Raw genomic sequence first — 24870 nt, forward strand, 5'->3', positions numbered from 1 at the left:
ATCCTTGCATGACTTTTTTAACACTACATTTATATTACACATTCACTTTGTGAATGTGCAAACATTATGAGTTATGGTCTGGCGTAAAGGATCTGGGTCGGTATTTGTCTGTGTTGAAGCTTCCACACAAGCTGTGATGATGCCGAGAGGCTCTGTCTATGCATTTTGAGGATGGTACTAGGAACTCTAGTATTTTATCATATCATGTCATAATGTCAAGTCTTTTCAATTTGATCACAAGGCAAATGTTTATTAAAAAGGTCTTCTGAAAGAGGTGCCATCCCCAAAAAGTCTTTCTCACCATCTTAACTTTGCATTCTAAAGACATTCCACTTTCTGCACACTTTATTTACTTGGGGTGATCTTTGGGAACCTTTTATGTGATACAATAAGTAATTCTCTGTGAGGTCTGCATTTAGTTTGTACATTGGATACGTTTACACATTCAAACAGAAGGTGGAAGTCTGCCAGTTTGGCTGCAGCCAGAAGTGTCCTAGTCTTCCCTTCCCATCAGTATGCTCAATGGTTGGTGTGTTGCACCCTAGTAATAATAACATTTCTGAATGTAAATGGGGCAGGATCTCAATACAATAATGTTGTGGTGTGGATGTTTAGTACATACTGACCCGTAAAATAAAATCTGAGTGTTGTTTAACCCTTCCATTCCCCCATGCAGTCTGTGCCAGTGAGTCCTCTAACACAGGGATGTTTTACTGAAGCAGAAAACATGGCATTTATCCAGTGTCTGCCAGGCCAGACAGCCCAGGAAATGAGCTTTTAGTACTTGTAACAGATCCTAATAGCTTGCTATACCCTAGCTAGTAGCCAAGCATCTTTTGCCCTAGGAATGCAAGTGACTTTTTTATACTAGTGGTCCACAGCATTTGGTGAAGTTCACTTATATATTAAACAAAATTATTTCAGCTCCTACAAGTTGGTAGGTCCTATTTTCTCTTTTTTTTTACAGCCAGTTATCTCATCCATTCCAGTTTTGCCCTTGGACATCTATATTGACATTTGGATTGATATCCAATTTGCTATGTTTTGTTGACAGGTTCTGAGGTTTGAGTTTTTTAATTACAGACAGCAGATTCCTGTAGCTGGAAACAATCTTTCGTGATCGTTTCCAGTGACAGGAAAATGAGTGAGAGGAGAGGGGAGAGGACAAGTGAGCAGCACCCCATTGTGATCTCCTTCAATTGAAAATACAACGTCCACCAGAGTGGATTGATGAACAAAGATGGGGCACTGCTGTACACGTGCTAGATTTGCTAGATCACTGGTAGATTTCCTAGATCAATGGACGTGTTTTCCCACATTAACCCTGCGTTTTTTTTTAACGTTGCAAGAACGTTATCTATAACGTTCAAAAACGTGCCTCAAGGAAACGCCCTGGTATAGATTAGCCCATTAATATGCATGGGAATTTTAAACATTAGCTTGTAAAGCCTCAGGTTAAACGCTGGGGAAACAGTAGACCCAGTCAAAATTTTTGTGTTAAAAAAAGGTAATACTGTGTGAAAATAGTATAGTGTGTAGATATGCTCCTAATAACTTGCTAAATTATTTGTGCCTTACTTGTCTTAGTATTGCTAGCATTGCACTGTTATCATGTTGTATTGATGTTATTTCTATCTTTATGGAAGATAGGGCAACCTACATAGAACAGAAGTGCTCCCTGCTGTATATCTTAATAACAGGCAATGTAAACAGCCCACCCTGTTAAGGTATACAGCAGGGGGAAATGAAAACCGCTTTATCTTACGTTTGTAAACCAACACCATTTTAGCCATATGTAATAAAAAGTTCCCATTATTACAGACTTGAAGTAAAACCTTTCTACTGAATTCAAAATTTAAATCTTGTATTTGCTATACATTTACAACCAGTGAGATTTAAACTGTAAAAATGCCAGCTGAAGACTAAAAGAGGGTAAAAAAAATTCCCCAAAATATCTCTCTATCATTTTCCATTTTCAGAACACAATAATCAATTTTCAAACCAGAACTAGCTTTTTCAGAGGAAGCATCTATCCAAATGTATAAATTTTATTTCATTTATAAAGCGTGAGACACAACACAACCACAGGAAACTGAAAGGAAAAAAAAAAGAGAGGGATTTTTTAATCTTTTATTCTTTAAGGAGTCTTGTGCCTCAGTTCCGATGAATTAACGCCAAATTGTCTAAAAAAAAAAAAATTGAAATTGACATTCCAGATAACCCAGCCTTGTGCATGGATTAGAGGGAATTTCCCTACATACAAGGATAAAAAACCTCCTGTGTTATCTCAGATCCCACCACCTGCCTGACCCGGGTACAAGTCAGGGGTTAACCCCTTCTTTGCTAGAGTGTCTCTGCAATAGTTGGGGGCTACTCCAGCAGGGAAGGGGTTAAAGTCCAGCTTTAACTCTCCCTTATTCTTAAATGGGTAAACTTGAACTAGAACAAAAAAAGGTAAGCAACACAACAGAAAAGTCTGTGATTTCTTTTTAAGGTCTGAAGTTGGCGTTGAAAGCCATTCTATTCAATCTTTTTGTTCTCAAGAAAAGTGAAAGAGCATAAAGGAATTAAGGGATGAAAAAAGCAGAGAGGAAGAGAGAGAAATCTGAACTGGTCAAACAATGGATTTCTGAGCTAGTGGTGACACGCTGTCGTCTCCTCCAATCTCTAATGCGTCTTGCTCCAAAGGTCTTTTTTTAGCACCGTTAATACAACCTGTTCTAAGTTAGCACCTTTTTTTGTCTTTTTGCCGCCCAACCCAGAGAGACAAATTTTACAAACTAGAATGTGAAAGAGGAGATACAAAATAAAATATTACACAAATATTTTCAGATGAGACAAAAAATGACTGGTGTGGCTTAGACGATCATGTCTTGATCCACGTCCTCTGCAATGAGAGAAATACACACATATGTTAGTGTTTCTATAATTATTTTAGAAATAAAGTAAAACATTTATAGTTATATTGCCAATCATATCAGACTCTCCCTGATGCTGACAACAACAGATATATTAAAGAAGGTAATTATTCATATGTTTTTGAACTTTGTCTCTATCACTAGCCACTACTGGCATTATGAATATAGTATGCCCAGCATACATAATGCATAAATAAATAGTGCAGGGATTTAATATTGCTTGCTGATCAATTCAAAAACTTGGAAAGGATCTGTGAAAGGTTAAGGATACTTCCTTTCAACTACAGAGAGAAAATGGCCTGCCCATTGCATGTTTTAAATAGACAAATGCCACAAATCACACTTCGTTGTACATAGAAAGTTTACCCATAAAGGGGCAACTATAGACTAAGAGACATGTTTATAAAACAGTAAATCTGACAGTTAGAAGTTAACAAGACTTTCATGTGTTTAAAAACAATTTACCACCTGAGAAAGTATACTTAAAGTTACACTTTTATTAAAGCAGATACAGTACATTAACTTTAATCAGGATTTATTCCCTATTTTTTAGCCCGTTGATTATGCCATTAACACACTTTCTGTTCTTGAGTCTAATTAGAGGCCAAGGCTGGATATATATATATATATATATATATATATATATATATATATATATATGTCTTTCCTCTAATATCTCCATTACATGGGTTGGTGATGGGATTAACAGTTTACAGTGGGAAGACAAGATAGTTTTATGCTTCCAGTTAGTGACAAGGACACTGTATTTCTGGCAAGACCAATTGGAATTTTCTGTACTTAATGAAAAAGTTCTCAGCCAAAAAAGAAAATAAATCAGCAGCCAACATCTAGGGACCCAAAGCCTGCAATATTTTACATTTCTTTTCTGGGTTCACTTATCCTTTAAGTAGAAGAATGACAACTATTGACTGCTGCATACATATCACTTTTAATAAATGTGACTTTTCTAAGCAATTCACTGTCACAGAGACTAACCCCTTTGGAAAAGCTGTAGAGTAATTGTATACAGCATTAATAAATTACATTTTGGCTTGATAACCAAGGGATTTTTGGCAAAAGTCTTTTCATTGAGCGAAACAGAGAGCCTTCTCAAGCTTTGCACATACAGTGTATAGAGGAAGTTAACAACAATAATAAAACTATTTCATTATTATTACAGTCCTGTATATAGGGGAAAGAGACAATAAGGGAGAGTCAATAGTGAAACAGCTAATGCCAAATATCCATACGGTCAATAGATGGGACCAGGAGGAAAGTAAAGAATGCCATGATGTACCATCATAAATGTGCTAGCCTGACCTTTATCCGTTCTGGAACCAATACTGCAGAAAGCAGAATAATTTCACTATAGGCCACATGAACAAAAATTCTTCTACAGTGGGTCAGTCCTGACTGTTTTTTTGGTCTAGCCAGCCCTCTACCAGCAATCAAGACCATAATCTGTTATGTTACATGCTATTTTTAATCCATAATCTAGTTTATCCTCTTTATTATTATTGCTGGACCCACACATTTACACGATAATAAATCGTTGGAGCATATTATAAACCAGTTCACCTCTTTTACAGAGCAGAAGGCAACAAGAACCTTGGAAGTAAGGCAAGAAAAAAAGTTCCCTCTGGAATCACATCTATATACAAATGTGTGCTGCAGTGTCACTTACCGTCCTTGATTCCAAAGCACTTAGCCCATTCATCCAAAGCAATGTATTTGTCATTATCAAGGTCACACTCCTCAAAGAAACGAGTTGTGCAGTGCTCCATGGGAATGAGAGGGGCACGAAGAGGAGACAGCTCAGAGTGGGAAAGGTATCTGTAGAAATAAATGGTAAAAAAGGATAAGGTTGAGTACGTATGGAAATACAGGTTTCTGTATTGTCTTCACAATTTTGCTTATAACTTCTTGATGATTGTAAAAAAATGGATTAGTTTGACCATATGACCCTTCTTTTAATAAAAGATCAATGTAAATAGTTTACGTAAATAGTCAGCACAATTCCACCATTGCAGAAGCAAGCAGAAAAATAACATTTGAAAGGGAAGACACAATGAAAATCATAACAAATTCCTAAATAAAACAGCTGTCTATACAGAAACAAAAATAATATTGGAGTATCATACAACATTTAGTTCATGCAGAGTACTTCTGCAATTATCTCCTATGGTAGCCTAGAAATATTTTAGTTTAGCTTTAAGGTAAGTCTGGATGTCAAGTGAAATTTTTGGAATGTGCCCATGTTGCAGAGCATCTAACCCCTTTTCCTTTACTGTAAAGTTATAATTATTCAACCAATGTGTGGAAGATGCATAAGGCAGTTTTATGGGGATAAATACTCTGGTGTAAGAGTAGGAAATGTTCTTTCCACTGGCGTGAGGAAACAAGCTCCAGTCTCCATATTGAACACATAAAGTATAATAATATACCAAACTGTAAAAATGCCAAAATATTGATCCCATATAACCTGCTTTAATTCTACTAAAGGTTTTACATACCCATCAATGGGGTGTTGGTCCAGCTGTCCAAACTGCCAGTGAACTGGGAAGACATACATGTTGTAGTTCTTCTCAAAGTCACGAGCGAGCAGCTCAACAGGGTGTTCTCCAGCCTCCAGACGCTTCTCATTTTCATGGATTTTCTTTACCTGTTAGAAAAGATCATGTTATTTTAGTAAAAATTATTACTAAACATCTGGGTAAAGATCTGTACCCTAAACTATTTCACTAAACAAACATACTACTTTTATCATTGGGGTCAACTCTTATATAACTCAATATTTTCATGCCAGAGGGATATCCTATCATTCTCTGTTATGTTGTAACCCTTCTAGGTTCTATGCAAGCTGGACATACACTTTAAATAATCCTTTGTATTGACATTTATATAATCTAGCTGGCACTCTTGCTGATATAAATTGCACAATGACCTTGAACCCCATAAAAGCCATCATACTTGTGTTTTCTCGCTTTTGCCTATCTTTTGTTTTACCTTAGGAAGCAGGAAAGGGCAATCCAGAATCAGTAACAAACTTGGAGGTTTTAAACATTATGGCCACAATTTTGCCTAAATGCATTTCTGTTTCATACATACAGCAAAACCAGCTATTGTGATCTTCTCCATTGTCTATAAAATGGAGTTCAGTGAGCAGCATTAGTGATCTCCATTTTTCTCCGTGACTTATGTACTATACCACATTGCACATGACACATTCTGATCATTGTCAATATCACTGGCTTAAACATCAGGCTTTAATGATCTTCAGATTCACTGTTCCATAAAATGTTAGAAACATAAAACATGGGACATTTAAGTGAATAAGTGAATAAAATATAGTAAAAAACATCATAAAACAAATAGGGTGTATTTTATGTTGGGTTTATATGAGAGAAGTAAACACAGAACACAAAATTAAACTTGTGGCTTTGGAAGGTATCCAAGCCAAATAAATATTTGTGGAATACAGCAGAAAACCTCTAGCTAATTCTTGTTCCATATACAGTTCACCACAACTAATACCCTCTACTCTGAACTGAAGGAAGAAGAAAGAAGCCTGTGGTATACAGATTCCACCATACTCATCAATCCTCTTTGGGATACATCTTCTGGTATTTTCTTACCAAGGTCTGGTATTGCCGCATTCTTGTTATGTTCACATATGTGGTACCAGCCTCTTTGCTAATGCATAATATACCACATTGACAGTACTAAATTCATCTGACAAGGAATAATAAAATTCATCTCCCTGGAAGAATACAGTAGTAGGGTTTTACATCTGTAAAACTTAACCATTGAATAAGGATAAATGTATATGTGTAGTCTACTATACCCAAGCATGTTGATGTACCAAGAAATGTATTTATGCAGACATGCGCAGAAGGAGCAGCCAGGAGCCTTCTGGGATGTATGGCGTAGGTATCTCCCGGGAGGCTCTGAGCTCTCAAATCAGGACAGAAAGGGGAGGTGCTGCACCAAATTTTTACTTTATATATATGGATTGTCTACCCTTTTATGTAAAGTAAAAATGTTGAGTTTAGGTCTGCTTTAAGTACTTGATTTTGATGCCTCCAGATTCCAAAACTAAAGCCAATATGGGTTAGCGTAATAGCAAAGCGACCAGTATTTACTGAAGAAGGACAACAATTGAAGGACATATATATTTTAAGAAAATATTTGGTTCTCTGCCCATGACATTTCATACCCTCAGCTTCTGCTTCTCGTTGAGCAAGTTGTTGTTCTCATCGCGCTCATAGAGGCTGACCAGGACGTTCTTCAGCCAGTCGCGCATACGCAGAGGGAATTCGCCCAGCTCAGAATCCATGCAGGGAGCGATGTCTGAAAAAAACACAGTGGATAAAATGTTAAAATTTTTAACTAAAAACATAAGTAAAGAACCCAGCCACATGGAGAAACGTTCTTTTATGTTGGTACACTGAAGTGATTACATTAGGAGTAATTGTGTCTGTAGAACTGGTTCATAGCCCAGTAACTATTTTAAATACTGTGCTAAAATCTCATTTTCACTGTTTCCACCCTCCAAGACTCCCTGAAAGGAGGTTTTATTAGGCCAGTACTTAACTATCTGAATCTACAGCCCAAGGTTTTCAGATAGAACAGAAGACACTTTGTTACAGCAGTAATGTCTATTATTAAGTCTGTTGTTATCCACATACTAACAGAAGAAGAATGTCAGTCAGAATGGAGCTTTTGTTTCCTCTTCTGATCTAATGCCTCCTTTAGTGGTTTGGAGTGCTTCACTGACTGTATTTCGCACTAATGATGACAGGAACAGTTGACACACCACAGTCAGAAGGAAAAGAATTCAACCTGGCAGAAATATAACACTACCCAAGACCCTTGCTGAAATGGGAGACTAATAGAGATAAAGTGATCTACAGAGGGTTGTTTTAACGGAAAGGTTCAAACAAAACTGGTAGAATGAATCCCCCATTGTCTTTTTAAATGTCATGAGGTTTCCAACAGTATAATGTCTTTGCCAAAACTGTTGGGTCTTCCATGCTGTAGATACAGTATTACACAGCCAAGCCCGTTGAATTGCTTTCATATGAGATATTACAAAAAAATGACTTCCTAATGATGGCAAGATCCTACCAATATTACTGTGGTAGGTCATCAAATATGGGGACAGAGGTCTTCCCACTTTATCCCTAGATAGGTAATGGGTGTTTCAGGGTGATTCAACATCAAACAGCCGAAATTTGTGCTGTGACCTTCATCTCACTCAGACCATATTGATTCAAGCCACGTAATCTAAACCTACTAACTAAATAGGGTTCCTAAAGATGAGTGGTTGACCAGATTGTCAAGTAGTTTTTTTAATGGAGACAGGAAGCTAACTTAAAAACAATGTAAGGAGGCTCATAGCAAGAAGTGCCTCCACTTTTTAAATCAAACAATATGGTAAATTTTATGTTAAAAAAGTAAAAAAAAAACAAACAATAATTTTGGTAAAGGTATACCTTAATTTGCCCCTCCTTCCCAGGCAACATCATCTAATGTCTTATATAATATATATTTATATATATATATATATATAAATACTTCTTATACCTGCTCCTCTGAGATCTTTGCTCCCAGCTTGCCTAACACTTACTGGTAAATAATACCATAATATGGCATTTCCCTAGAAATTATTGAGGTTAGTTGGGAGACTTTTGTGAGAGTAAAACCTAAATGGGTGGGGACAAGTAATTTTAGGACTTGGGTTGTTGCTGGGGGGGTCATGCAAAGATTACTTGTACAAAACATTCAGTTTCACATGCAACATTTTTTAATACAAACAGAGTAAGTCACATTTTCACAGGCCTATTAAAAAAAGGACTGGGTTTATTTTACGCAGACATACATTTTATCCACAGGAACTGAACAAAATGTTCTTTAAAAGACACTGCAAGCCCAAGCACATCTGTGTATTGTAGGAATTAATCCCTAAGGGCGGCTTCACTGCTTGTTGGCTGAGCCAGCAGGAAACTGACGGCCGACACTTAGCAGCTGGAGATCACATCTTCCCTTTTGGGACCTACACTTGCTGGAACCAGTAATATAAAATTCAATCCCCCTAGGGCCTTGCTTTAGCATACCATTGGAAAATTTTAGTAGGGGCCTTAAATTTCCAAACTATAAAAAGGAGGATTAATCTCATTACTTTAATTTTAAGGTTATTACGTGCTAAGAGCAAGAATTCTAACTTAATCAGTACATAATTTTTTATTTCTTAAGGGAAACTCCACCTTTAAATCTAGAACAGAGTTCCAAGTGAAACGTGAAATTATGATTACCTCCTAGTTCTATTTTTTTATTTCCCATATAATAATCATGTTTTGAGTAGAGCTGGGCTGGTAAGTATTCACTTTTGTGTTTTTATTTTCACATGTAAGTGACATATAAGAGTACATTGTTAATAACTGGATACAAGACTCACATTTGCATGGTCCAATGTAGTCAAGGTGCAGTTTGTGGCCCTTCTTTGTGCCTTCCAAGGTGCACTTGGTGGCAAAAAAGTGGCAGGAAGAGTCATAGGTCTTGTTGTCAGTACCACAGACCTGCAAGAGAAAGTGGAGACGGTCATTTTAAGTGATATAGTTACTATATATATATGTAAGCATAGTGGGTATGCCTCTAAACAGACATAAACATTTTTGTATTCAATATGATGCCAGCTTCACTGGCTTTATGGGTATTGGGGTTTATTAAATAAAGGTAAATATAGAGAATCACTTATATAAAGTCACAATTCTTAGGATTTGCAGCACATCATTCAGAATTTAGTGGCAGCAATAAATATATTAAGGTATTATTTACCTTTATTTCTCATTGAATGATGTAGTTTGCTCTGACAATGGTATAAATTATGCCACGTTATGTACACTGGTAAATTGTTCATTTGTAAAAAATTGGATTATTGGTGATTAGGTGAATGCTAGCTCCTGTTTTCTTACCTTCTCAAACTCTCCTACACTTTCAGGGCAGGTAGAGGGATCTTGGCACACACACATAGGTTTGTTAGTCTCATCGACTTCACACACCTTGCCGTGTTTGCAGTGGTGGTTCAGGCATGGATCTGAAAAACAGCAAAAGTAATTTTTAAATTTTTAAAGTAATATTTAAAGCAGCAACAGTTCACTGTAAAATTTGAGTAAAACGTTATCTAAAATGTATTTTTCCTTGTTTAGGAAGTGGAGAAAGGTTAGAACCTATTCCAGGTTTTTATTGTTGTGCTCCTGCTGATCTGGCTACACGTTTTTATTTATGCCTTTAGTTTATCTAACAGGGTACAAGTTACACAAACTTTCACCTTGGCCTAAAGCTGTCCATAGATATTAGAGAACTACGGGCCATAGACATCGGAAGACGCTTACAGGTGAACCAATCATTTCTTCATATCTGCAGGGGCAGTTTTTGCCTGAACAATAATTCATTGGGGTATGCTTTCCTATCAGCTTATTCTGGAGTAAAGAGTACCAATAGGACAAAATACTCTAACACCTAACCCCTCAAGAACAGCCTTGCAGGACTATTTGAAGGTACTCCAAAGGCAGTGGATTAAAAATGGTCAGAGTAGGAGACCACAATTTCCAAATTCTACTGTAGTAAATCAACACATTCATTTACATCTTGATTACACTATGATAATGTATCTTGAACATTCCCCGGCTCATACAAATAAGGATACATTTTTTATTGCACATCATACTTACTTTCAGGTGTGGTCTCCTCCTCTTCCTCTTCAGCAATTGCTTCATCAAATTCGCCAACCTCTACCTGTACAGGGTTTGCTCCAACTGTCTCCTGTGATCAGCAAAATTGAAATACAATAAGCTGCACATTGTAACTTCTTCCTCAATTGACTAGTTTTCTTTTTCATGCGGCATTTTTAGTATTATATTTGTGCTATTTTAGGACTACTATACACAGATATGCATACTGAAAGTATATTTTTGTAATGTTATCAAATGTGCCATTATACCCTATGTGCCATGCGAGTTGGAGACTTTGCTCTAAATACCTTTTACTGCTTCTTCGTTGGATGTACTGTATTTAAATCTGTCCCCCAAAGCAGGTTTTAAACATCTAGGAAAGCCTGAGCTCATGTCCTATTTGGAGAGCACACCATGCAAGCATTTCCCCAGGCAAACTTCTGCACTGATACAATTGGACTTCTATTTCTATTTTTTCCCTTAATATTTGCCTCCTTAAATAGGATACAAATATGTGCAGTTTTACCTCTGTGATAACATCTTCTATCACCTCTTCCTCTTCTGGCAAAGCATCCTGTTGCTGTGTAAGAAAGGGGATGGGTTAGTTACCCAAGGAAATGTTCATTCTAATTACTAATATATAATAACCTTTATGTAATACCAAAATAATATCAACTTACAGGTGCAGCTAGTGCTTTGCCAGCCAGGCACAGGACAAAGAAGATCCAGACTCTCATTGTGCAGTTCAACCTGAAAAAAAAAAAAGAAAAAATTAATGCAATTATGTCGGACACCAAACCTACGTACAAATACTTCAAACTTATTCTTGCACTGTACTGAAACAAATGTGAAGAAACCCAAAATAGTATCTGGGTCCACAGGTCCCAGGTCATTCATTTTTTTTTTGTTCTAATTTTTTTAAAAATGGGGTATGGCAGCAAAAAGTTGGAAGGCCCTATTTGGAGAAAAATACAAAATATTTAGAGCTGCCCCTGGATTTACTGCTAGTAGTAGCAATTAAATACGTTTCCAGATATAGTAGCTGTGTTCATTTTCTTTTTTTAACGGAAATTAAGGGAAAACACCCAAGTGCCCCCATTGAGGATTTTTCCTCTGTTTTTGTTCCAGTGACAACTCCAAGTTATGAAGTTTCCTTCACATTCTTCATGACAGTCAGCAGAATAAAGAAATATATACAATTTTGTACTTAGGAACAAACTTTAAGAACACTTTAAAGCATATTTTCTAAGACTTTTATTCACCATATGATAGCCTAGGATCTGGCTACACATGTACCCTTTATTGTCTTTCCAGTTAGTGTTTTTCTTTGTCAGCTGCCCAATACCCCATGTAAAGTGGTCAAATTTGTACAGCCAGCAAACTTCCTTTCATCCTATTTTCTCTGGCCACACCAGCCCCTCTGTGCTCTGTCTCTCACACTGAGGTCACTTCAGCTTCAGTTTGAAACTTTGATGAGTGTCTCGGTGGAAAATTACAGCCACCGTTGGCAGCACTCAGTGCCCCTTCCCCAGTACACACAGGCTGGGGCACCTTGTTTTATTTGGATACTTCCTGGCACACGGTACATGCATGCTGGGAGTACATTCCTTATGTCCACAGCCAGAAGATAAACATAGTTATTTAATCACATTACAGATCAGAGTGTGAACAGCTTCCCTGACCAAAATCAACAGCAGGCTAGAGATGACTGCGGTGTCCCCAATATTTTCATGTTGTTTTTGGAAAGGTTTTTCCTTTAATCTCACTGCCTTCTTCAAGGTTATCCCAAATACACATTTTAGAAAGGCTGATGTGTTACTGACCTACTTGTATTTCTTCCATGAGCCTGGAATTTTAACACTTTGTAGTGTGACACAACAGCTTATTGTGGACTGCAGGTGGTACAGTGTCAAAAGAAACCCCCCATAGTGTATAGAACAGGGCTAGAACATGGCAGCTAGTAACCGACTATAATATATTACCCACGGATGCCATTTACAGCAAACTGTGTAGACAGACCCACATATATATATATATATATATATATATATATATATACACACACACACATGGACCATTAACATTAAGAATGTGTAACATAAATATTAAATGAAATCAAATAAGTGACAACCAAGAAACAAAGTGGAACGGAGGGCTTTGGTTCCAAATTAGGGCCAACTGGGAGCTATACTGTAACAGGAAACATGATTTTGAACCACTTTCATATATGAAGTCTATATGAGACTAAACAGAATATAACAAATGAAAAGAGACTTTTGACTGCTGCAAGCATGACCTCTACTTTTTGCTTTAGCTTGTTTTTTTTTTACATGTTCTAGCTTGCAATAAATACAATTGTAGCCAATATTCCTCAAAAAGTACTATGTGCTAAGACATAAATTATTAAAGAACTAATGTAAAAAAAATGTTATGAATTTAAAGCTAGCAACAAAGGCCACATACCTACCTGTGTGGGGGATCTAATATTCACTGTGGATAAAGCCATATTTGTAACATAAACTTTGTGCTGAGAAAACATGTTGGCTGCCATTGCTGAAATCTGCTTTTGGAACAGCTTGTTGTATGGCAGTCATAAAAACCTAAAGGGCCTAATACTTTCTCACTTCTTTGGAAGAAGAATGTAGATTGGCAGTACAGGAATTCCTCAACTTAGCTGCATGCTTGTGCCAGTAACTGCAACAGCCAAAAAGGCCAAAAAAGCTAATAGCTGGAAATGTGAAAATGTCATCAATAATGGCAGCCACCATGATTATTTATTTACTGGTTATCATCACAAATACACCAGTAGTGCAATGTATCCCAAGCAAATAGCTAAACATGCTAAAATCTATAATCAGGAGGAATGGGTGGTTCAATATTTATTTATATAGCTCAGTAATAGTCAAGTCATTGCAATGTCTGCATCATTTACGAGTCTGAAAGTTAAGAGCAAAGAAATGGCAATAAATGAAACTCCATCTGAGCAAAGCAAGAGCAACAGCCTAACCAAACTATATATATATATATATATATATATATATATATATATGAAGCTCGGAAGTAGTAACCTATATAGGTTATAAAGGTTTAATATAGCAGGACCAATCAAAGAGCAAAATCTGAAATTTTCCTAAATTCAAGATTTCTTCTCCTTGCCTTATTCATGATGAACATGCAAGCAATATAACCTTATATGTGGTAATCTCCTTTTTAAATAACGCCATCATGTTTTTTATTTGAATGCAACGAAATGTAAATGACCTTTCATTCCCCACTGCCCCCTGCAAAGTTACAGATGGTTCTCAACTTAATCCATAGACACAGAAGTAAAGAACCTTGCGTGTTTTGGTTGGAGGGCTCTGAAGAGGAACCGTGTCCTGTAGCAAACAAACCTCAGGTCTACATGATCTCAGAGCAAGGAAAAAACAAGTTTATTTCAGAAGAGTAAACTAAGTTTATGAAAAGAGACTTATGCCTGAGCCTCATCTATGTCTGGAAATACTTTGCTTTGTACACTTCCAGGACAGGGAAATACACATTGGCTGGTTCATCATGGAAGATTGACCAGAAGATCCAATTAACTCAATATAAAATTTGCTATACATAAGCTTCCTTAGAAGAATTTTACTTTCCGATATCCTTATAAATTAGTCCTGGAAATAATTATGAAATCGTAGAGTTTTCAAGTTTGATTTGTATACTTTTTGACACACTAGTTAAAATACCAGCTAAGGAATGCACCAGATAAAAAGATGGATCTAGCTCAAGTTCTTCAAGTTCAAGTGCTACTTCTTACAGGTAAGTGTTTGCAGTAATAACATTATAAATTCCTAGAGCCCATGTCATATAAAACTGAAATATTCAATAATATTTCGATTTCTAGGTGAGCTGCAAAAGAATATTACAAATCTAACTGTTTTGAGGTATTTTTCCAATAAAATTTGTCAAATGAAAAGGTTGACTGCCTGTGAGGTTTAAACTGATATATTGGGCTCTCTTAGAGAGATTTCCTCCCAATATTGTGACAACAGGTTAACCAAGAAGGACATAAGGGAACATTTGCAACAGACATGCAGACACCAAACCATAGCTGCAGTTTGACTCTAAAGTTTTAGGTTTCTGAGCTGCCTCTTGACATGCACCTATGCTGAGACTTCTGAAGTACTTCTACATCTCTCTCAACCTACAAAGATGATAAGAGGAGGCAAGGTACATTACTACCTGCCTGTAATCCTCAACCTCTTCATATCCTCTAAGATATATCCTTAGGGTGTAGGCATCATATTGGCATAACACTAATTATGCGAAAAATGTTAGGAACCCTTTACAGTCCTATACAGGGCAATCAAAATTAGTTTTATATGAAACTTTCCCATACATTTGCTTGGTTAATACTGCAAACTGATCCAATAAACTGCACATTATTACCAATGTGACAAGGCTTAAAAGAACTCCCCCCGAGTAATAAGGGGGTTGAAGGTCTCATGTGCCCTTGGTACTAGCAAAAAGAGCTCCTACCTTCTTTTGTAAACTATCAGGGCCGACTAAAATAATATATATATATATTTTTTACAATAAAAAGAATTATATTAAATAATTTTAAATGTATATAAAGTTAGAAGAAAGTAAGATTCTAAAGTAAGACTCTGTGTTTAAGTAGCAGCCAAGGAGGGACCTTTTATCTGCTACCCCACAGTAAATAAGACAGCGGATTGATAGTTGGAGACAACTAAAATATTTTTCCATTAATTTAAATCAGGCATTTATGTGAACTGCATAAACACTCAATCACTACAAATATGATATTTTTTAATGTCCATCATGAATGAGGTAAAGATGGAGAAGGAAATTTATCTTGTTCCACAGCCCAAAAAACATCCACCTGTGTTACAAAGCTGTGTGTACATAGGGATCATCACACTAACGTCATCCACTAGCTAAGTCATTACCTAAACTGTGTCAAGGAAAGTGTTGGCATCTGTGGAAACTGAAATTTAAAAATATGGGATGGTAACAAATTATACCATGGAAGGCTTCTGAAATAGAAGAATGCTCTTCTTCTGGATTTAAAAAATCAACACAAGAAAAACTGCAGATGATAAGACACTGCAACAAATTAAATCTATAGCTACTAGATAAATAAAATTAAGAGAATTATCACGGATCCCATAGGTAGCAATCCTCTAGCTAAATGCACCATCAAATAACTTTAGATGGTTATTTATATCTCTTTATTTTCTAATGTGGCCAGGCTATTCTGCTAGGAAAGTAGCACTACTGTCTTCTGCACCTACCTACTGGATTATCGATGTGAGTAATTTAAAGAAAGAGCAGAGTGACAGAGAGATAAACTGATCAGTCTTCTGCTTTTCCTTCCTTATTATACCACAACTGCAGCTGGGAAGGATCAGGCTGTGGTCCTAATCCCTCGCCTACTGATAAGCAGCCAGGTCCCATGCCATACATTGTAGGATGATTGTGTGATATGTTATTCCACTCTGCCACCTGATTGTGGAGACAACTAAGGGAGCAATGCTGAAATATGAAAGGGACATGAGCTGACAAAAAAGCTGCAACAAAAAAATGATATTAAAATGAAAAGTAATCACCAAAGGGAGCCAAAACCAGACAAGTGTTATGTTATGCATGTTACAATCTGATTGTATAATCTTTTTATTTGTCTTTTCAGTTCTACTATGAATGTCAGTGTCTGTCTAACAATCCATTTTTAAAGATGTTTTAAGAAGTTTTATGTATGCACCAATTTGAAATATGAATTGTTATGTTTATACCCAATTTGTAGATCTCAGTCCAAAGTTCCTGATGAAGTGGATTCTATCTACGAAACGTGTCAAACATCTACTGAAATTGGTAGATTGGAGCATTGTCTCTTTTTTGTAAATAGTTTTTAAATGTTGTTTTTTATATAGACTGGTGTTAATAAAATGTATGGATTTTTAATATAAAAATTACAGTAGCGATTTTTGTTGGATGAATTATGCCTTAAAAGTCCCAAGGCCATACTAGTTTTTCTATATCATATTTTTGCATAGGGGATGTGGCTTTATGTATAATAATTGCCTCACCTAAATACTACCCCCCCCCCCAAAAAAAAAACATTTAAACCATTAACAATCCATTCTATTTGTATCTATTATTTCCTACTGTTCTTTTTTTTTATATGCTGTAGCACAGTTACAGGCCACATTTCTAAATGGACTATGTATGTGGCCTATAAACTTTAGTTTGGCCAGGTGAACCAGAGCAAGATATGCTTAATGTCTGTACAGTTTGTTTTCTGAGTGGAAAAGCCTGTCTTTTGCCAGCAGCTGCGGGGTGGTACCCTTGCTCTTCATGTGGAAGCAGTGGTCTTTTTCCGCGGTCCGACACTCCCCCTCCTAGACTTACAGCTCTTTAGTCAGCATAGCTCATGCTAGCCTGTAATTAGAAAGCTCTGACAGTCCAGGGTTTTTCTGCAAAGAAATCATGGATTCCACATAGAGAGCAATGGTCCCTCTCTGTAACATGCTAGCAAGGCACAGGCTTTTCTACTTAGGCTGTGGCTGCTTTATAAATAAAACAACTTCCAATACATTAAATACACCTTAAATCAATTAAGCTGATAATTTAATTGAAATCTAAAGACTATTTTCAATCTTGTTGACTTGTGTAAACTGTTTCTTGCTACATTTAGTTTTTTTAGGAATGTGAGACAGACAAACAACTGAACAAATAAACAGCGAAAAAACAAAAGTTTATAAAACAACCTCTTGCATCATTAAATGGTAGGCAGCAGCTGGAAAGGCAAATAAAATATTATGATGTATAAAAAAGAGATCATATTCAAGAATTGTATTACTGATGTAACAATCTCATGTAGGCTCATATGTTATATATGAGGTGCACTGTATGCAGGACATTTAGAAAGTGGTAGGAGATGGACAACTTAATAAAATGAATGGTGAGGGTGCATAGTAAAAAGTTACACTGATCTGATAAAGGGTCTGTTTATTTATTATGAATACATGTATATTAAGTTAAAATAATATTTGCTAAAAAATATTTTTAAACCCAAAAACTACACACAAAGCAAAGGGGCATCAGACAGAGCATAGACAACATGGACAAAGGTAAGGCGGAGGTAATGTGGAAAAAATATCACACCAAAGAGGTAATAAATTAAAATCTACAACAAAAAAAATATATTTTAAAAACTATCTGCTACTAAAGGATTTCATAAGAATTTCCATGGACAAAAAGTTTTTATAAACCAAAAGTGTTAGTGAAGGTCCAGAAATTATTGGACATCACTGTTGTTTGGTCTAGGGAACTGTAACCATCAAAAAAGTCATCCAAGCTTTGTGATGAAGGTGGACAGTTGGGAAAATAAAGATTTGACACAAGCATGTTCTGCTACACCATTTGTTCAGAACATCCCAGCCTGGAAAGGGGGACCTGACTATGTTACCATAGTAACAAGCATTCCTCTGGGCCTGGGTAATGTGAGAGGAGAGCCAGGCAGGGTGGAGCTCAACTTAGAGCAAGTTTAAAAAGTTGATTCTCTCCCACACAATATCACCCCCTCCTTTCTTTTCTCTCATCCCACCCATCCCCCTTTTTCTGCCTATGTGGCAGACAATGGCTGTGTTAACCCCTTTTTACAGCTTAATATAGGGACCTGCCACGCACTACAGACATGATATCTAGTCCTACTGTCCATCATCAATAATAATATTGTTATTAATAAACAGGATTTATAGAGCACCAACATATTACGCAGCGCTGTACAATAAACAGGGGTTGCAAATGACAGACGGAGGACAGGACCCTGCCCCTAAGAGCTTACAATCTAGGACGTGGCATCAGAATATTTCTGATATCTCTGACTTATAGATCACTATTAGCCATGTATAGAATTCTATCTCATGGCTCCTTGTACCAAATAACATTAAAGGACAATTAAAAACACATTCAAGTTATTACAATTTATTATATATAACATACATTCATTTATATATTGCTGTTTTATTACATATCGCATTACACTTCCTTGCATACCTTTGTTGTAATCCATAACAATCATTTATCACAGCACTGTATTGCAGTTTCTGCTCCCCCAGGGCATGCCTAAAATACCTTAATAACATTCCAGTCCTGCCTGCCCTGTCCTTCTGTAACATCCAATATGTGAGCTGCTTACATTATACCACAACAGACTATTTTATATATCAGCTGACAACTCCTATGAGACCTTCATTTCATAGATAAAAAGTTTCAGTTTAAGTCTAGACTTTTGTTTTTTCTACAACTACCCTTCTTCTTCCCAAAATTTCCAAACCATTATGTTGCAAAACATGATAACTACAAATAAAATAGCTATGATTAAAATTGTGTTTACTAAAAAGAGTGAGTGGTATTGTAGAAAGACATCTATAGGTAGTAAAGTATTATATGACATTGCACTTACACATAAAAACTAAATAAAAAACAAAATAAATAATGTTATGATAATAACTTAACCCAATTGCTTTGAAGTAGAATGAAGATCATTAGCCAGTACACCTTTGGTAATGTAATATATATATATACATATTCTTTTTTTTTCCGTAACAAAAGGTATGCCAGACAATGATCTGAACTAACACAAGCTACAGAATCCTCAAGTGGATTTTTGAAATTCTTGTCTATTTTACCAGCAATGTTATAGCCAATATAAGTCTTTTAAGTTTTTTTTAAAAAATGTCACTTTCACATGTAACCCCTAAATGCCCAAGATCCATTTAAAGGCTGTGCCTGCCAAAAGCAGACACATACTAAAACAATAAAAGTTTAAACTAAATAATTACTAAATTATTTGAGAAAATATTAGACATATTTAATACAAGGGGTAAAATAATTAAAAATCTAACACTTCTATAATCTGGAATATCAATACTATATATAAAAAAATATAATTATAGTAATTAAATTGCCACACCTACTATTGTCAGATTGTTAATAGTTAAACTTCTCAGGATATATCTTTTCCCTGTAGAGGAACATTAATTATTTTCCAGAGTGAGAACTTGCAGTCCTACTTGGAAAGTTTGGAGGAAAATAGTAGCAGAAACATTATCAGGGGACACAGGTATATAAAGTTTGTTTAGGAGATTGTCCATACCTTGCTACAAGAGAGGAGAGAGCTTCAGCCTCAGGGATGGTCTGAAGAAATCTGAAGGGTGCACAATAACTTAGCAAAGAGCAGAAGCAGGATGGGTGGGACTGAGATGTCTGTTCTTCTCATTCTCTAGTTTTTTTTTTTTTAACAGGGGAGGCTGTACTAACCCATCCTGCCCCCTGACAAGCCCATTCTAAGGATGCAGCCAAAAGTACATAAAAAAGTACTAGCACTTTTCAGACCAGAACAATCTATAGAGATTGCTAATCTAAGGAGAGGGCATTTATAAACAAATTGTATGGGTTGCTGGTTGAACAATGATGGATTATTAGAATTTGCTGTAAAGTTTGTAAAAATCAAATGAGATAAATAGCAACAGTGCAAGTCTCTTAATGCTTTTCCATGTGTTATAAATGCTAGCAATACGTAAAGACATTAACAGCAGTGCAATAATGTATTCTTGGAACTATTTTATAAAGAAGTTTAAAATACTGGATTTACTATTACTCTTTCTATGAATAGAAATGGACCCTTTGGATAAAGATTAGGTTTAATTAGCTATTTTGTGCTTTATCTGGTTCCCTTTTTTCCCTCTCATCAATACTAAAACAATGGGTAATCTTCCAATAGGGACACATATTCCTATGGTGACTATCTAAGGATGGAATGTTTTCATGAGATCTCCTCTCACATCCTTTATTACAGGGATGAACGTTTACAATAAACAAGGCAATCAAGTTGGCTATTGGTGTAACCTACTTCTATAGGGACAGAGACAGCCTGTTCTTCAAGTGTACATTTTAGCAACAAATTTTCATGTCATTGTGCTCCCCCACTAAAGTCTTTCTGCTTTTGGTGCACAGTATATTTGCACATCATACGGCATCTACCAAAGTGTCCCTCTCCAGGGTTACAATGTGTTCACTTTTCATCAGTTTTGTCCCAGTCCTCTTTGGGTTTCAAGATCAGGGGGTCATTGGTCTTAGCATTTGCACTAGAGATACTTCATCTTAGCCCCCATGACATGCCAAGATTGTGCATTGTGCTGTGTATGAGTGGCTCAGTGTACAAATAAAACAAGTAACAAACTTTTATGGTAGAAGTAACCCTCAGATGTTCTATAAGATTTTAGTTTTGCTTTAAAAGGGAATGGAGCTATAGGAATTCCACATTTTGAAAGCTAGTTTGGTACCACAATTCATGACCTTCTATGATAGCTATTATGGGGCAGCATATACACTCTATGAAATTCTCAACTTACTCGAAAAGTTGAACCTTCTATGGGAATCCTGGATGCTCTGAGAACAAATTGGGGAAGATGTAAGTACATGTTATTACTGCCTATTGTCCCTCCCATAAACCATGTGTATATGTTCCTTTGCACATTATAGGGAAGTTCACTCTTAGCTGTATTTGTCAAACACTTCTATCCAGTTTGGGATTGCCAATGAGGCTTTTCCAAAACATATATCCTACTGCAGGGATCTGAGTTCTTGCTTGCAAGAGCAGGGCTGACAGCTGTGTGAGTTATATTTCCTGCCTGGCAGTAAAAAATATACCGACTTACACCAGTCTATTCATATATTTGGTCTGAGGTTTTTCCAGGTGCAAACATGTGGTTAGATATCAACCACAGCTCTTGCACCCCCATAAATAGATAGGAAGCCCATTACCTGTACTGTAGCTTCAGTGTCCTCTGGATGTTCTGTTTGATGTAGCAATTATAAATGACTGTAAAATTTAATTTGGTCAAAAAATGAATATTTATTATAGGATTTATAAAAATCAAAAGAAAGCTTTGCTAATGCAAATCACAAGCTGCTAGGTTTTTCAAAACATGTTAGACCTGTAAACAAAAGCATAATAGTTTTAATGTCTATTACTCAACCTGGCACCAAACACTGATGAAAAATTGTCCACATACTCTGTGGGTAAAGGTGTTTGAGTCAAAAATCCACAAAATGGATGAAGCAGATACAGAGAGATCCTTGCACCTCAGATACAGCTTTCTCTCCATGAAGAAGAACAGAGAACAACACATTAGTAGAATCACCAAATCTCAACAATGTAAACCAGTCTAAATCCAGTACTTTACCTTTACAGAAAATTGTTGTTTTATTTGTCTATTACTTGACTGTGTAACTTTACCAAAGCTTAATTGCATCATTTTAAAATGCAACTCTAGGTATATATGGATGTATATACCTGCGCAGCAGCACTGAAAATGGGAAATAGCAGTCTGTAAGAGCCAATCAGTTTTTGCTTGAATGTAACCAGGAAACATGCAGACAGGATGAAAGAGCAGAATGCAGAGAAGGCTACACACAATGTGTGTCTTCTTCAGTGAGCTGATGTTACTCTAGTTGAGGTCAAGGATCTATGGTAGGGGCTAGAATGGTATGCTGTAGAAAATTACAAAGGCTTTCACATTTTTCCCCAATGCCAGAGTTATTGAGGTAATTACATTTTAGATAAATAAATGCCTTGTATTTCTATAGCATGTCCAGATGAGTTCAAAAGATGTAGTAATGAAAAACACACAAGCCACATAAGATCTCATTAGCATGTTAGTCCTATATACAACAGTATGATGAACATCAACAGCCCCTTTCTTAGCAAGAGATATGTGTCACATATGTATATATATATATATATATATATATATATATATATATTTATATCTATATACATACGTATAGACTCCTTTCCCTAAACAATGGCTGACTGATGAAAACATAAAAAGTACATGCTTCACATGTGTAGGGGTGTTGTTTTGGAGAGATTATTTAATATATTGTTTATTATAGGGAAGAAATGGACATATGCACAAAAAAGGGTCTAATGCTGAAATTCTTTTTATTCTGGTGTACTTGAATCATGGTGTTTGTGTACATGGTCCAAATCTGTGTAGTAAGTCAGCATGAAACTCCTCATGGACCTCACGTCTGTGCCTCTATTTCCTGTAGTTAAACAGCTCCTTTTACTGTGTGTGTATGAAGGGTGACTGGTTTTGTATACGTCCCTTTTCCTTCCTGTAAACAGACTATAGTAAGAGAAATGCTGGGCCTACTCACAGATCTGCCCAGTCAATATGCAGTAGTGATGGGGTTACGGCCATTTTACAACGTAATATTTGGGTATGCAACTGATTTGGTGCACACAAACTGATTTCTACACTTAATAGATTATAAAGTATAAAAATAAATTACCATCCTTGTTCTTGGAGTTTAGTTTTATTTGTTCCCACTTGTAAAAAGTGATACTATGTGCAAAAGAATGAAGGCTATGTTTGACCTTTGCGATACAATGGAAAGACCCCCCCCCCCCCCCCCCCCCCCCCCCCCCCCCCCCACCACCACTATTCATCTGATTTATAGTAATACACCATAGTAACAATCTTATTCAATTTAAAACCACAGACACAAAAGACACTTTAAAAGCACATGACAATAAGGGCTCAAAATTAAAGTTTCAAATTCTTATGTTGAATTGGACACTTAAATGGAAGTTGTATGTTGAGTTGAAGCTGAATTGGAAGTTGCACTCGCTACTTTAATTTGATAGTACAGCTTTTAAGAAAGCTGCAGGAAGTTTGCTGAGAGTTTTGCAAATGCTGTGCAAATGCTTGCTGTACACACTGCTCTTATTCAAACTGAAGCCCATGTGGGCAAAGTGACTTGTATAGAGTAGAACCTGTGACCTGACTGCAAATTGTGCTCCTGGATTTATTTTACCATGGACTGGCCAGAGTGTTATCCGAAATAGATTAATACAGTCTTTTCCGCAGTCAACCCTGATTACAGGCTTCAAAGCAGCAGCTGCTCATACTGTACAAGTCTCTACAAGACAAAAAACATCTGGGCTGAAGCTTATTTAAACAACATTCAGCAGAGAGTTGATTGGGCTGAGGACGTGGCAGAAGGTAAATCCTCCCATTTTTTGGCCCAAAGCTTACCCCTCCCTCTCTAAACAGAACCAAATGGCGGGGATGCAGTTGTCATCCAATGTACGTGGCATCTCTGCCACAAGATTGCAGTTTATTTTACTCGAAAATACCTTTTTAAAAATAGTCAACTATTCTGTGTGTAATTGTAACTCCAAAAACTGGGGCTGATAAAACAAGGAACCCTTAAAGTATCAATAGCAGAGTAATTTGTAGATTTGGGTTTAGGTGAAATTCAACCAAAAAATTGATCATTTGAGAGGTTCTGTAATAGCCCAAATAATCCCACTGCTTAGATAGAGATAATAGTGTTAGGGGACCAAGAACTGCTGAACACAGTTGCACACATTTGCACAATATTCTTCAGAAGTTCTTCAGAAGTTTAGAGACCCACGTCACATTTGCCTTTTGCAAAAAACTGCAAAAACCAGAACAAACCACCAGATTTTGACTAATCAGATTCAGCATATTACAAATACCTACAAGGTCAAAAGTCACATAATGCTCCAAAAACAGGAAAATAATTCAGCAATTACTCGGAAAATTGATCAGATTTTTCCACCACATTTTGCAACATTTCACTTGCACAATTTTAATTACAACTCAGTGCAGTCAATTAAAACTACCAATCTATGCCTTTAAAAACATTGATATTCTGGAAAAAAAATTATGTAAAAAAGTTGGACACAGTTGGACAATTGTAACATGTATGGCCAGTTTTAAACTAATACCTTTCAATGTGATCCAACCATACTTCTATAAATCTTCACCACTTGCACAAGTGTACTACACTTTAGATATACAACCAGAAAAGAAAAAATACCTTTCCCATAACACTACCACTCCAAACATTTACATTTATTTAATTACCATGAGCAATTCATCACATACTAAGTGATATTTACCCTTACTATAACCTGTAAAAGCAATATCAGCATTATAAAGTCTATTCAATATAGTGGTGGGACACTCCGTTTTTTTGACTATGCACACGTCACCAGGTAATTAATTGAAAGCTTTGATTGCTTAGAGCTTGGCAAAAGGTAAAAAAACATAACCTTTGTGTAAGTTCAAGGGCCAGTCTGCCAACGCTTTTTCTTCTACAGTCACTGTAATGAG

The 24870-nt window shown here is 36.3% G+C and overlaps 1 protein-coding gene across 2 annotated transcripts; it reads right to left on the reverse strand.

The window, feature by feature from the left end:
• Positions 1 to 2116: 2116 nt before the first annotated feature.
• On the reverse strand, positions 2117 to 19958 carry SPARC (secreted protein acidic and cysteine rich). 2 transcript variants are annotated; one of them, XM_072400449.1, is made up of 11 exons: positions 19812 to 19958; positions 11332 to 11401; positions 11178 to 11231; positions 10652 to 10742; positions 9893 to 10014; positions 9376 to 9496; positions 7135 to 7268; positions 5432 to 5580; positions 4603 to 4751; positions 2819 to 2887; positions 2117 to 2183 (listed from the first exon to the last, which is right to left on the reverse strand). In XM_072400449.1, the coding sequence occupies exons 2-10, from the start codon at positions 11386 to 11388 to the stop codon at positions 2859 to 2861; spliced, it is 906 nt and encodes a 301-aa protein (XP_072256550.1). In that variant the 5' UTR covers positions 11389 to 11401; positions 19812 to 19958; the 3' UTR covers positions 2117 to 2183; positions 2819 to 2858. The 2 variants fall into 2 exon arrangements, with proteins under 2 accessions (XP_072256550.1, XP_072256549.1); XM_072400448.1 differs by having other exon boundaries at positions 2117 to 2887.
• Positions 19959 to 24870: the final 4912 nt, after the last annotated feature.

The sequence above is a fragment of the Pyxicephalus adspersus genome, chromosome 2, assembly GCF_032062135.1.
Source record: "Pyxicephalus adspersus chromosome 2, UCB_Pads_2.0, whole genome shotgun sequence".
Lineage (NCBI taxonomy): Eukaryota > Metazoa > Chordata > Amphibia > Anura > Pyxicephalidae > Pyxicephalus > Pyxicephalus adspersus.

Excerpts from the sequence above, each read along its gene's own strand:
- SPARC (XM_072400449.1), bottom strand. The coding sequence starts at position 11,388 with ATGAGAGTCTGGATCTTCTTTGTCCTGTGCCTGGCTGGCAAAGCACTA. Across the intron at positions 11,232-11,331 it reads GCAAAGCACTAGCTGCACCT|CAACAGGATGCTTTGCCAGA; the intron begins GTAAGTTGATAT and ends TTTCTTACACAG. Across the intron at positions 5,581-7,134 it reads ACGAGAAGCAGAAGCTGAGG|GTAAAGAAAATCCATGAAAA; the intron begins GTATGAAATGTC and ends CTTTTCTAACAG.